This window comes from Malaclemys terrapin, chromosome 4, assembly GCF_027887155.1.
Source record: "Malaclemys terrapin pileata isolate rMalTer1 chromosome 4, rMalTer1.hap1, whole genome shotgun sequence".
NCBI lineage: Eukaryota > Metazoa > Chordata > Testudines > Emydidae > Malaclemys > Malaclemys terrapin.
Window position 1 is genome coordinate 8237537 of NC_071508.1, and position 14926 is coordinate 8252462.

General features: G+C 44.8%; 1 protein-coding gene across 2 annotated transcripts in view; it reads left to right on the plus strand.

Annotated features, from left to right (window-relative positions):
• The window catches only part of TSPAN2 (tetraspanin 2), a 50873-nt gene that overhangs the window by 7041 nt on the left and 28906 nt on the right, over nucleotides 1-14926 (plus strand). For both annotated transcript variants that reach the window (XM_054026404.1, XM_054026405.1), the window contains exon 2: nucleotides 4007-4109. In XM_054026404.1, the coding sequence (XP_053882379.1) occupies nucleotides 4007-4109 (103 nt within the window). The remainder of the gene's footprint in view (nucleotides 1-4006; nucleotides 4110-14926) is intronic.

A 14926-nucleotide genomic window follows, 5' to 3' on the forward strand; every position in this document is an offset into this window, starting at 1 on the left:
TTCCAGCTCCGCATTTCATCTCTCCTCACATCCACTATGTTTCTCAGCTGGAAACAAGAAGGAGAACCAGCACCAGGTCACCCGGCAGCTCTCTGTGGACCCAAGTTTGGGAACCTCGGACACAGGACACGTCAATCGCACTTTGAATAATTAAACCAAAGTTTCATTCTCAGCAGAAAGTATGTGATATTGTAACACTGACCCTATATAAAACCCATTCATAGTTCCCTGTCTCTGTACACTAGGGGAGAGAATGCTAAATAGGGCACAGTTCTCTATGTTCTCGCCTACTGCTAACTCTCCAAGTCTGCAGAGCTTCCTTGTGACTGAAGTTCTAGCCAGTATGAAACATGCCATTGTCGGTACAGAAAATATTTGATCTCCTTCAAACAGCCTTCTGCCTCTTTAGCAGTTCAGTGGGGCTTGCCCAGAGCTACCTCCATCAGTACCTAGTAGACAATGTGTATATATAATACTTTGGATTCAGAATACTTGTAATTTTCCCCATGAATTTATGTTGTAAATAACCCCTCCTAGGTTATTCTGACAGAAGGGCTGTAACCTGTTAGTCAGCTGATCGGTATGTATCCTTGTACCTTCTCCTCTGGTACTGCTTAAGAGCCTTCTGGAAACACAGACTTGCTCTGATCGCTGCTTTGTATCCTGAGCAGGGAGATTCAGACTAAATATGGTCAGAAGGGTGCAGACTATGCAACCCAAGCTTGTTAAACAACTAAAGGATAATAAAGGCATTTTCTTTCATAGTATCGCTTTTTGGGGGGCAGTCTTGCTATCACTGTATTTACGTCTCACACCTAACAGTCCCCCTTTGGTGAGGTTTCCCATAAAGGAAGGAAAGAAGAAATCTGTTGTGACTGATGGAGCCACACTGGCAACTAAATGATATGGCTTTGGCTGGCAGGCACGCTTAAAGGGAATATCTGAGTTTGCCTGTAGTAGCTCTCCTGTTGAAATTGCTTCTCAGTTAAGAGCCTTTACAGTCGTACTCAATGAAAGACATGCAACCCAGTCTGACTGGATGAATGTTTCCTAGGCAAGTCTGGGGTCCCTTCAGCCAGCTATGGGTCATTTAGGAAAAGTTGATTCCATAGAGACATTTCTACCATATATGCCATTTGCAGTTTCCTACTCTGCAGTTTTCCTGAAGTATGTTTAACTACTGAAAGTCTAGCAGGCCCAATTCATGGCATAAATGACACCGAAAACACACATTTCCAGGGCAATACATTAACATCTTAATAGAATTATTTAAAAGGACACATGTACTTTTTAAATAGCTTTTCACTCTTTCCCCCTTCTTTTGCATACTCTGTCAGAAGCTGACAGTTTCAGCCTTTTCTTTTAGGCAAATGTAGGTGGGGTATTTTCCCCTTTACCTTGTAGGTTTTGAATAAGGTTAAACTGAACACAGCTCCTTTTTTGTTTAAGTGCCACAGTTCCAATGTGCACAGTGCACTGGGAGTGCTGTTACCCGGCTGCAGCTGTGAATCCAACAGGACCAGTACAAAGCTTTGTGTTATGTGATTTCATGAAAATAATGGCTATTGTGACTTGTTTAATGTATTGAGAAAGAAGACAGGTTTCAATCTCTCTGTTCCTGATTGGCTGGGAAGTTGCTTTACATGCACACAGCTCTGACACTATCAAAACTTGGCTGAACCTAGAAGGCACATGTAGCCCAAGTAAACCTGAATTTCCCAATAACGCCTACTGGTGACCCTAATAATCCTAAGGCTAGCCCATGAGTCTGGCTCAAGAGTCTCTAGCAGTATGATCGCAGCACTGGGGGATGCTTGGCTTGTGTACAGTGATGAAGTTCACTCCAGTCCATTTGTTTAGGGAAGGCTGTCACTGTGTAGGTAGAGTTAAGCCAGGCCCCAGAGCCAGGCCAACAGTTTGCTTTCTTGCCCTGTTGCTCCCTTTCAGCCCATCCCCTCAAGTGCTGCTTCCAGTCTGTGCTGAATTCACTTGCACCAGTACTGAACAGGTGCCCAGTAGGACGAGAGAGACCCAGACAGACCCATCTTTGGCATCTACTGTCAGATGCCAAAGATGCGATGAAGCAGTGGGCTCCCCCACCCTCCTCCAGGTTGGGCAGCGGCTGCAGATTTTGGCTCTGGACTCTGTCAACAGCGTTTGTTCTGTTCTGTGTTGGCTTCATCTTTACCTAAATTAGCTTTGTGGGATGAAAGCTGTTGGTATTGGCCCTGAGCTCTGGTTTGCAGGGTCATTCTGAAGCAGCCTCCAGTCCCCACATTGGTGGAGCCCTGGCAGAGTTTCCCTTAACAGCCAGGCTGATGTCTATGGTTTTCATGGTCCTCTTTGAAGTGTCTGGATTTGATCCATGCTGATGTGACCAGTTCAGACGGATAACCTAGAAGGTATTTTTGCCCCTATCTACCATAGGAGTGTCCTTTGCAGAGCACCAGGAAATCGGCCATTTCTGCATTGACAGTGCACTTAAATGCTCTGCACTCAGTTCCTCTAGGGGAGGATTGGGTCTGATTCTGCAAAGTGCTGAACACCTCTACCCCAATAACATTAGTGGGAGCCGGGGGACTCCTCAGCTCCCAGAAGAGGCTTAGCACTTTGCAGAACTGGGCTCATTATCTAAACATTTCTCCTGAGCTGACATCCCATTGCACTGGGTTTGTATTTATATCAAATGGGATTCTTCTTGATGTTTGAAAAAACTGATACCTTCTTTGCTAGACACGCGTATGGTCAGCGTGTCCCTCATTGGGACAGTGCCCCTAACTCCCTGCTGGGGCTCTCAGTTCAGTAGTGAAGACTGTCCTGTACTAAAAGGCCACTATTACTCCCTGCAGCACTAGGATTGTCCTTGGTGGCCTCCCCTCCAAGGGCTGCTCAAGCCTAGCCCTGCTTAACTTCAGCACATTCCCCCCAGTGAAGTATAATCCTTTTTCTGAATCTTTTTTTCCTGGTTTGAACGTGCCCCTAATCAGAATCTGGCGTGTCTCATGTGGACAATGCCATTTAGCAGCTGGACCTCCTGAAACAGAGAGACTGTCGTTTATAACCGAGGTGCGGGAGGAGTGTGTGCCCTGACCTCATCTTCCTCAGAGATTCAGAGCAACCACAGGCTGGGCCCATTGTATCCGTGCTCCGCCTGACCATGCAGCAGGGCCAGCGACACACTGGCAGGGGGACTCGCCCGGCTCTAGTGTCTGTTTATTCAGCTTCACAACGGCCACAAGATTTTGGTTGAAAAACAGTCAGTGAAGTTATTCCTCTCCCAGTAGCTCTGTCTGTGTGATGCCAGCGTGGGCCGGCACCACCATCTCAGCTCCTGGACATGCACCAATTCCAGAGACCTCAGACTTATGTTCTGGGCTTAGAGTAAGCTGGGTTGGCCTGCCTTCAAATTCCGTCGGTTAGGTAACTGTGGTGGTCAGGAGCAGAATGGGGAGTGGCTGTGGGGCTAGGAGGGAATGAAGACAGAAGAGAGGAAAATGAGATTTTCCCATTAGGGAACTTTCCAATCGGTGTTTGTACACCACCAGGATACACCCAAGTAACAGCACATTGGGTGAATTCTCCAAATTCTGCCTGTTTGGACTTGCGGGAACTAGCTGTGGCAGCCTGAGCACTGGCGACCTTCCCCTATGCCTCTGTTTGGGCCCTGTCATTTTGTGTGGCACTCAGAACCTACAAGGCTGTTTGGGGCCATTTTGATGAATGGATGAGGTTGGTTCTTTATAATGTTTGAAAGTCATGTTTGAAATGGGTTGAAAAGCACTGTGGTGTTAAAGAGTCAGAGGAGAGGATAAGGCCAGTTGTTCTGTAACAGAAATTCATTGGTATCCAATATTGGGAGGGGCCTGCTGAGTTCTGCGACTTTATAATCCTGCAGTTTTGGAGTTTCCAGGAAGCACAAGGAGTCACCCGTTGCAACTCTTTGGCATGTTCCAGCTCTTTCCGGTCCTTTGCAGTTCAGTTATTAACTGGCCTGTTTGCTTTCCAGCTGGCAGGGTTGGCTGTCATTGCCTTTGGACTATGGCTGCGATTTGGTGGGGTCCTGGGAGACTTAACTTCGGAGGAAAAATCCCCAGAGTACTTCTACATGGGTAAGTTAAGGCGCTTAGACTTTGGCTGTATCTCCAACCTCAGTTTCACCAGCAGGTACGATCCCAAACACTACTTTACATGATACATACAAAAATGGTGCTTAAAAGGTCTGACAGGTGAATGGCACAAACCTTGTCTCCTGCCCTTCCATGCCACATCAAGTGACAGCCTCTCTCAATTCTCTCCTAGGCAACAAATTTTGCAGACCTGAATTAATTCCTAAATATGATTTCATAGTTGAATTTTTCTGTAATGCTGGTGCTTATGAAACAGAAACTGGGAAGATGTAATTTTTCCAGAGTTCCAGATGTGCTTTTCAAGCACTGTTGGGGTGTTCTGGGGGCTCCAGATGTTACATGTATATTATGTGCCTAATTGGTTATTGTGCATTGGCTGCCTGTGGTTTCATACTTCCCATTTCTTCATCCATCCATTGTCAATTGTGAGACGTCTCCCATGCCCTTGATTTGTTTCCCCTTTCCTCTCTGATCACGTTAGGAGAAGTCAGATTCAGTCTATTTTAAGCTTTAAGCGGGTTCATTCAATGTAATCTGATTTTCACAGTCATTTCATCCTTGTCCAATGCCAAGTGCAGAACAGCAGCTGAGGAGCTCCAGAGAGAGAGAAAATCCTGGCTGCTAGTGTAAGAGTATTAAATATGTATCACTGGAGGGGTTGAATGCCTGCCAGAAGTGAAAGCTGACCCAGAGGCAGTGCACGGCACCAGTTATTTCTACCCTGGAATCTTAGTCCAAGTTTAACTCTTTCTCCAGTTACTGTTAAATGTCCATTGTACAGATAAGAATTGACCCTAACCCCAGTCTCTTGGTGGGTCAAATGACACTATATCTGTCATTTAGAAGTTACTTGACCGTAGTGCTCCTGCAAGTGAGGGCCTCAAGGTTTTGCCTACAGCCTGGCATCTTGCAAACTTCACTTGCTCAACTCTCCTAATGCACATCCATCCTGGCCTGTAGAACTCTTGCTACTCCAGTCCTGGGCCCCATTCATCTCAGTTCTGATCCATAGCAATTCTGTCTTAAACAATGCAGCCGGAGGATCACAGCTCACTATGCAATAGTTTAGAAACAGGAAGGGAGGAATACTGTGTCCTGTTAAAACCAAAGTGGACATTTAAGGAGGCAGACTGCAATTATTCAGATTGGAATTTGGCCAGGACACCAGGTCAACACCCCTTCACTGCAAAATGTCCCACAGGATTTTAATGAATTGATCTCTCCTACAAAAGATGTTACCTCCAGCAGAACATACTCTTTGCAGCATGCTGGGGCATCATTCTGAGCCCGTTGTGAAATGATACCTGGTGAAATGCCCACACCATGTCCTGGAGGTCTTCCCCTCCCTATGTGTTTCTGAAAGGCCTAAGAGACCTGAGGAGAGACAAAGTTATTCTGTTCATCACAATCAATTACTGCTGGTTCATTTATAGCCAGTATGAAATGGATAGATGGCTAAACCCTGACAAACAGCCTGTGATATGCATTAAGGGATGCAGTGATGTTCACAACCTCTTAATATCAGAGGGGTAGCCGTGTTAGTCTGTATCCACAAAAACAACGAGGAGTCCAGTGGCACCTGAAAGACTAACAGATTTATTTGGGCATAAGCTCCCTTGGGTTAAAAACCCACTTCAGATGCGTGGAGTGAAAATTACAGATACAGGCATAAATATATATTGACACATGAAGTAGAGTGCCTGGCTCACTACAAAGGCAATTTTCCCTCTCTTGGTATTGACACTTCCTCATCAATTATTGGGAGTGAACCACATCCACCCTGACTAAATTGGCCTTCAACATTGGTTCTCCACTTGTAAGGTAACTCCCTTCCCTTCATGTGCCAAAATAAACCTCTTAATGTAGATTCCATCATCCTTGCTATGCAAAAAGTCGTTTCCTCTGGCGAATGCCTAGTGGGATCTCTGAAAAGTTTAAGCTGCTGCTGTAGCCTTAAATGGAAATGCCGAGTGTTTAGATTTTGATCTTTTGAACAGAGGCTTTGAGAATGTCCTTGTAAAAGTTCAGCCGTATCTCCTGATCCAAAACTGGATTTAATTTCTGCCATGCTAATTTTCTTTGTCTGGGTATCTGTAGAACCCTTACACTGCAGAACCTATCTGCTAAGAGGGGAAGTTGAGGAACAGGACAGAAATGTACTGGGAAACCCTTTGAACCTACATTGTTGACTACACAGTGTCCAGTCAAATCCCAGCTGAATAGTACTGTGGCCTTTGGGCAGTTTGGCAGGACTGTGCTATTAGCAAAGATGTTAGCACCTTCTACATCATGAAGAGCTAGGAAGAGAGTCAGTGTTTCTCTGTGCAGCAGGTTGTTCTGTTCAGGTGCTTGAACCTCACCCATTGCTGAGGGTGCCCCAAGCACTTGACTCTCATAACTGTCAGGTATGAGTCACCGCGCCCATTTTGTCCACTGGGGCCTATTCAGAGAGATTCCAGGAATCTCATTTTTCCAGGGAGTGCACAGGAGCTGTATATGTATCTTCTGTTCCAGACAAACTGGCCCCTTCGGGCTGACAGCCAGGATTTTACAGCACCGAGTCCTAGTGCAGTGTGTGTTTGTGCTATGGAAGGGACTGCCGCTCAAGGGCACTGCTGTCATCAATGTGACAGGGAGATATAAATATGTTTGGTTATATTAAAAATCTTTCCTCCAGCCTGTTTATAATGGCAGCTCTGCAGCCACTTTCTCCAAGCCTGAGGATCCAGATTCTCACGTGTAATCATATCCACTCAGAGGCAGTGCTGGGGCCTGCATTAGAGCTGCTTTCAGAGTCTGCTTTGTAGCTATGTTGGAGATAGCTTTTGCACCATTCTGTCCTTTTGGCATGCTCCACGTGGTTGGGAAAGGTGAGCAGCAAGGAACAGCTTAGCAATATGCACACTTGACATAGGGGAGACTCTAGAGAACCAGGAAGAGAAAACAATCTATTCTACTGAAAAGGATAAGAAGACCAAGAGGAAAGCATTAGAGCAGTGAGTATAACATATGCTGTGGGACATCCTGGGAGAGCTCCTGGGGACCCCAGTCTGATCAGCATAGGACTGTTCTACACTCCTTGTTTGTACCACTAAAACCATATCAGTTTAGAAAGAGGGATGGCTAAAGCGGTGTAACTCGCTAGTGTGGACAGTCATACTGGCATAAAGGTGCTTCAAAATGAACTATACTGATAAAAGGACCTTTACACTTGTATAACTGCATCCACACTAGGGAGCTACACTGCTTTCAACCATTTCCAAACCAGTTTATAGAAGTAAAAAAATGGGGTGTAGACCAGCTCACAAACTTGGTCATGGGATTCATGTTGAACTTGGCTGCGTGAGGCTTGTTCTCTGAGGAGATATCTGCCACAGAAGAGAAGGGTTGTGCAGAGGGAGTGATACACTTAGTTTTAGGGCACTGGCTGTAATCTCCTTCTGGAGGAGCATGGATTGAAGGACGCGGTTAAAACTGGGCAGATGGGATGTAGTTAACAGGCCGAATGGACTGTGCTGTGGTGGGTTCTAAGGCCACTCAGACTGGCCTTCAACATTGGCTCTCCACTTGTGAGGTAACTCCCTTCTCTTCATGTGCTAAAGGGAGACACATTCTGCTCATATGGTACCTGATTTGAACTGGTTTCCCTCTCACACTTATTTATGGTGGGTTTTTTTCCTGCATCTGAAATATTTTTTTACTTTAACATGATTGATAATTATATAATTATACCCCTGTATTTTCCATTTGGCTGGCATGAACCACCCCAATAGCTTTGTCCCTCACCAGCAATCAGGCATCTTCTTTGCCACCTGGATTTAGTTCTGGCTGCCCTTGCCAAGCAGTCCAGCCAACTTTTCCACTCACTGAAATATTCCTCTTGGTTGGAGACCGACTGGGAATTTTGACATAGGCCGATTTCTGTGTCAGAGGCTCAGGGCCATCTCTGGTTTGGCTTTTTGTTGGTGTTTCAGGTTCCTCATTACAGTTCACAAGAGCAGGATTGGCAGGAAGGGTATATTTTAGCACCATAGTAATCAAATCCTTTGACCCCTGCAGTCTCTCACCCCATATCAGTGGGTGTGACACATGCTGAAATTGAGGTTAAGGTTCCAACTGTTTATAAATGTATACACAGAGCAAGAGGAGGCAGCCATCCTAAGCCTTAGCGAACTGCACACACTGCCTTAACTGAGGTTCTCACACCTGATAGCAGAAATGCCAGTGCCTCTGTTTTACACCATTTAACAGCATGTGTTTTATGTCTCTGCTGTAAGCAGTGAGATATAATGGCAGCATTTGCTCCAGCTGTGATTATGCTCTCAAACAGTGATTTTTTTCCCATTAGATTTCATGATGAATCTTCAAAGTCTCTTTCCTTTAATTATCTTCTTTCTGGGATATGGTTACAGTGCTGGGCTGCTACTATGTAGACACATCTCGTTTGTGATGTCTGCACTGGTCGAAGGGAACAAAGATCTGCAGGAAGAGGGAACTCCTTTTGATTGTTTCTTTCCTGAGACCATCATGCCAAGAAATCTGAAATTAAGTGGCTTGCTTTCTTTGGGAAGGAAAGTGAGCCTGGTTCATGTGCCACACTCTAAAGGGGATAGTGACACCTGGGTGAACCCAAGATTTTAGTTGAGTGCATTTCATTGTCTCTGTTTGGTAATTTCCCATTCCTGAATGAACTTCTCATGCTGGTAGGGATGTTACCTGTGGGGCCGCTGCTTTTAAATTTAAAATGCTAAAGTCCAAAATGAAGACAATATGATCCTGTCAAACAGGACGTTAAGTTTGTGATGTGAGAACTGACATGGGGAAGCTTCTATAGCAGGGAGTTAAAGCAACAATATGTGACACTCCAGCACAAGGGCTCCCAGACCAGCCCTCTCATCCGCCCGCAGAGGCAAGTTAGAATTCCCTGTGTGGCGCTCTGAGGAATCTCTCTTCCCTGTGGCAGTTGGGGTGTTCAGCCTCACGGGTCCTAGACTTTCCCAGGTGGGGGCTGGGAACAGAGCCTTCTCCTAGGCTCTGGACGTCACTTCTCCACTTGTCTGTTAGAACTTGAGTCTGTTGGTGTTTATGGGACAGTTCAAGACCCAGCCCTTTCCTCCAGCGTTGGCTGGGCAGAAGGGGAAGGTCTGTGTTCTGGCCCCACAGAGCAGGCTGAAGGGCACTCACTGTATATCTCCTAGCAAGTAAAATATTAAACCACAGCATTGTCAGTTTCAGTTTATATTTTACTGTATGTAGCCAGTCCATGTTGCCTTGAAATGTACTAGGAAAACTGATCTGTGTGAATGAATCAGCCTGGATGATAGCTCCCTGCAGCACACTTGGCTCAGAAGCGCAGCACTCCCTTCACATTACAAGTTCTTCACCACTTTATTACGTTGTACTTTCTCCACCCCAGTTATATAATCTGATGGTTTGTGGGGGCTAGAGTGGTTGTGGTTGGAAATACAGTGAAGGCTGGGGCTCTCCTTTCAGATCACTGAGGAGGCTGAATGATCCTGCTAGCTTTGAGTGGCTATAACGAGACAGTGCATGCTTTAGGATATGAAGTCATGTCTGCAGCAGAAGGATATTAGCAGCTTTTCTCCATAGTGGTGGGTGCCCACGCAAACAGGAGCAGCCCAGCAGTATGACACCATATGAACTGCAGCTGTCTACTCCTGTGCTCAGACCATTTTCAGTGCCACCTAGATGTGTGTTTTGGGTCAGGCACCATATCCTGAGTCAGCACTTTAAAAAGTCCTGTTCAGTCTCTTCCGAATCCACAAGCCCATCAAATTCCAGCAGGCCTTTAAAATTAGAACTGGAGGTAAAAGCAGCGTCTGCACAGAAAGGCACAAATCCACACCTGACACCTTCTGCCCAGGGACTGGGAATTGCTGGTGGCAATCATGCCATTGCACATCAACCCTTACCTTGCATATACTTTTAACCCCCACCTTAGATTCAGGTGGTAAAGTCGACTCTCTCTTCTCCTGCAGTCAGAGGAAGGTTTGTATAGAAAGGACCCTGAGTGGAAAATGAAAGCTACTGTACTGAAAGCCATTAAAGGAAAAACTGATTCAAAACTGAAACTGTTAGAAGCTCCTCACCTTGCACTGGCTTTTATCACCTTCCGAGAGCTCCTGAGAGCCAGGACCTTCCTGTGCTGGCATGGGGAGGTCAGGTAACCATGAAATAAGAGTTCAGACAACAAAAAGCTGTTTAAATACACTGATCATAGAATCATGGAACTGTAGGGCTGGAAGATCATCAAGTCCACCCCCCCTGTGATGGGGCAGGACCAAGTAAACCTAGACCATCGCTGACCAATGTTTGTCTAATGTGTTCTTAAAAACCTCCTGTGATGAGGATTTTGCAACCACCCTTGGAACCTATTCTAGAGCTTAATACCTTTATAGTTGGAAATTTCTTCCTAATCTCTAATTTAAATCTCCCTTGCTGCAGATTAAGCCCCATTACTTCATATCCTTCCTCCAGTAGACCTGGAGAACAATTGATCCCCATCCTTTTTATAACAGCCCTTATCATATTTGAAGACTGTTCTCAGATCCCCCCTCAGCCTTCTGTTCTCAAGGCTAAACATGTCCAATCTTTTTAACCTTTCTTCAGAGGTCAGGTTTTCTAAACCTTGGATCATTTTTGTTGCTCTCCTCTGGACTGTATCAATTTATCCACCTTTTTGCCAGGAATTGTATGCAGTACTCCAGCTGAGGCTTCCCCAGTGCCAAGGGGAGTGAGACAATTACCTCCTCTGTCTTACATGGGATATTCCAGTTAATACATCCCAGAATGATGATAGTCCTTTTTTTGCAACTGCATCACCTACTCGACTCATTCAATTTATGATCCACTCTAATCCCCAGGTCCTTTTCACCAATACTGCTAGACAGTTATTCCCTATTTTGTAGTTGTGCATTTGATTTTTTCCTTCTAAGTGTCGTACTTTGCACTTACCTTTTATTGAATTTTGTCTTGTTGATTTCAGACCTATTCTCCAATTTGTCAAGGTCATTTTGAATTCTAATCCTGTTCTCCAAAGTGCTTGCAACCACTTCCAGTTCGGTATCATCTGCCAATTTTATAAGCATACTCTCCACTCCATTATCCAAGTCATTAAGGAAAATATTGAAAAGTACCAGACCCAGAACTGACCATGTGTGACCCCACGTAGATACACCCCCAAGCTTGACAGTGCTGTTTCTTCTTGGGTTTTACATTTTCCATATACTCCGAATCAGGAGGCATTTAATGAGTATAATGAGCCCTTTAACCAAGAAAATACATTTTAAAACTGATTTCTTTTGTCTCTTGAAGAGATGCTGGGTGATGAATCTGCCTTCACTTTTCTTCTCTTTCCTTGCGTGGAGTTGCCATTTCTTGTAGGTCTCTCCCCTGCAGCAGCAGCAGCTGTTTAACTTAGTTTCATTAATGCACCTGCTCTTTAACTCTGTAACTATGAATGACACATTCCCCTCCCCAGGCCTATGATTCTTTTATATAAAGCACTTACAGATCACCTTGGCACCTGCCATTGTGTTTGTTGCTCTCCCCTATGACAACACCATTTAGCAACAGGCTGTCTGGGTCCCAACTGCCCTACCCCTCTGTGATTCACTGAGCTGATTGAAAACTGATTCTGGGGTCAGGATCTAGTCAGACTACCATAAGTTAGACTCCTAGCTGTACGGTTGTTCCTAGTCCAGACCCTGTCATCAAGACAATACTTGCCTTAATTCTAGAAGCAGACACCCTAAAGCACGTAATTCAGTTGACTGGGGATAATAAATTCCTGGTTGGCTATTAACAAATGAACATTTTGCTGTGACATTGCATGATAATACCTAAAGCCCAGGCACATATAGGTTTCTTAAATTAGATCCCTTATACTTCACACACCCTCTTCTATTTAGAATATCCCAGTTTTAGAATCAGCTCTCTAAAAAGGGATAGAAAATGGCTTATAGAAAAAGGAACACAATCAGTTTTTTTGTGCTATCATGTGGAAAGTGTCCTACCGTGTGTTACATTCTAACAGAGCTGGAAACACTCACAATGGGACTATCCACTGGGAGTATCAAGAGGAGATTTTAATGGACACTATAAAGAAGCCAGGATCCTCTCTAGCTTCTGCCCCATCTCAAATGACTCTGAGCACCAGGAGCGGCGCCAGAGTTTTTGCCGCCCTAGGCGGCAGCACTCCTCTGAGCATTCGGCGGCGAGGGTCCTTCTGCTCCGTGTCTTCAGGGCACTTTGGCGGCGGGTCTCGGAGCGAGTGAAGGACCCGCCGCCGAATTTCCGCTGAAGACCTGGAGCGGAAGGACCCCCCGCCGCCAAATTTCCGCCGAGGACGGCAAAATGCCGTCCCCCAAATCCTGCCTAGGACCGCCTATGGTCACCTAGTGGAAGCGCCGGCCCTGCTGAGCACAGATGATAAGACAGATTTGGAGCAGAGACATGTTACGGCTGCAGATATTAAACTAGCAATTTATGCCAAAATCTTATAATTTCTCATCTGCCCAGTATGAGCTGTACTGCCAAGTTTATTAATGGACTGTATATATCAACAGTTTTACACGTGCTCCAAAAGCCAAGGTTGAGGCAGTTGATTTAAACAACCTTGAAGGGATGGTCCTCATTATTCTCTTCACTGTTGTGCACTTGCACCCAGAAATTCTCCATGTTTGCATTCAAACATCACAAGGGCAGTACACTTCGTAGTGCTCACATAACTACAGGTGTTGGGAGATAAACCTTTGAAGAGATTTACACAGCGCTAGGGAATATAACTTTTCTGTCACTAATCAAGCCGCATGTAATCTTGAAGTCTACTGGGACTGTTGAAGCTCCATTAAAAATTGTCTATCAGGTCTAATAGACTAGCATACACTGGTACTTTATTTAGATATTAGCCAGTGTTTTATAGCACATGCTCCCTGCATGCTACCTCCATGTTCTGGCATGGACAATGGCTGCACTATGTTAGTTTGTACATTCTTGCAACATAATTATTTAGGGTTGTGAAAGTGATTTAAGATGGGGGAATAAACAACAGTAGTAGGCGAATTCTACTCTGAGCGTGTGTTGTATAATGCCTAGCTAATGGGCCTCTAGACTCTGATGCAAATAAAAGAAACAAAGATTCTGTTTTCATGGAAATATCCTAACTAAGGGGGCGGAAATGCAGGATGGGCGGTTACATTGTAGTGGTGCTTACATTATAATTTCTGAATTTAATCCTAAAATATCAACAGAAGTACATGTACTGGTTGCTATTTGGAACACTCAAGTGATTCTGAAATCAGCAGCTCTACAGTGCAACTTGAAATCACCATTTGGAGTGTGATATAATCTCTTGTCAGTTACTCTCAACAATATCACAAAAAGCTTCATTTGCTTTAAATAGCTGTCTAAATATAACATATTTGACAGTTACATTTTAAAAAGTTGCAGGAAGGAAAAAATGTAAATTAGGCAAATATTACAAAGAAGTCGTCAAATCTGTCATATCACTTTGTCGGTTGAAAGCAAACCTCATAACCACAGAGTAACTATTAACTTCACAGGAGTTACAGGGTGTGGTTATGGTTATCTGCTGTGCTGTGCTGATAGGAAGTTGTGAGTTCCATCTCCCTCTGTTTGTAAATCCATAATTTCATTTCTCTCCAGTTGCTAACAGCAGTTGGTTGCTCTCCAGTTTTGTAAACTGGATAGGAATATTTATAGTAAAAATCTGTGCACACCGAATAATGGGGCCAGATCCTCAGCTGTTGTAAATCGGTGTAGCTCTTTTGGAGACAATGGCACTTTGCCAGTTTACACCAGCTGAGAATCTGGCCCATGATTTCCAACAACAGCTGGGATGTTTCTGGTACTGTGGGATTTCTGACATTAAGAACTGGTCACACACACAAGCAATCTTCCATTGAGGTTAATTAGTGTGAAGTGGTGTTGTTTGTAGATTTGCATGGGTGTATAAGGGCTCAGAGGCAGCAAAGGAGCAGATCTCTCACAGAGCCTTTCATTCTGTCTCAGAAACGGGGGCCGTCTCTTGCCCCCAACACATGCTCAAACATGCCCCAGTTTGCAGCTGTAAAGTTCTGTCCTTTTCCCTTTTCCTAAACAATTCAGGGTGATAGAATTCTGCAGTCAGTGCTTAGGACAAATGTTCCATTCAGCTACGGGTGCTGCACAAAATGCCCTTTATCCTTGTTACTAGATGCTGTTTCAGGCTGGGTAGCTGTTGCCTCCTACCCATTCCAAAATAGAGTGTGTATCCTTATAGCCAAGGGAAAGAAAAAGAAATAGCATCCTGTCCCAGAGCTTTATATCAGTAGCCAGGGAAGACTAATTTGCCCATTCCCATGCCTGAGCAGGACACATGCACTAGTGAGGAAAGCTAGAAAGTGCAAATTAAAGTGATTCTGTCTTGTGTGGGGTTTTTCCTCAGGCCACACAATATTGTGGAGCTCCATGCTGTGAACATGTGGGGATCTAAACCTTACATCTGCATTTGCCCTCCTTCCCTGCTGGTGGCTGTAGGCCTCTCTGTCTGAGATTGCCATTGGCTCATTGTCAGTTGCCCTCATTAAGTGGGAATTGTCATTGGAAAAATCCCCATTTGAAATCTTCCCATTGGGAAATAATGGTTTTCCTATATGAAAATTTGTACAGTTAAGGAAGTGGGGTCCAAACTACTTCTCCCCACTTCTTTTCAGTTTTGCAGCTTTTGCCAGTTGGAAAAGTCTAAAAAGTGTCTTCTTTTCCATTTTCTCCCACCT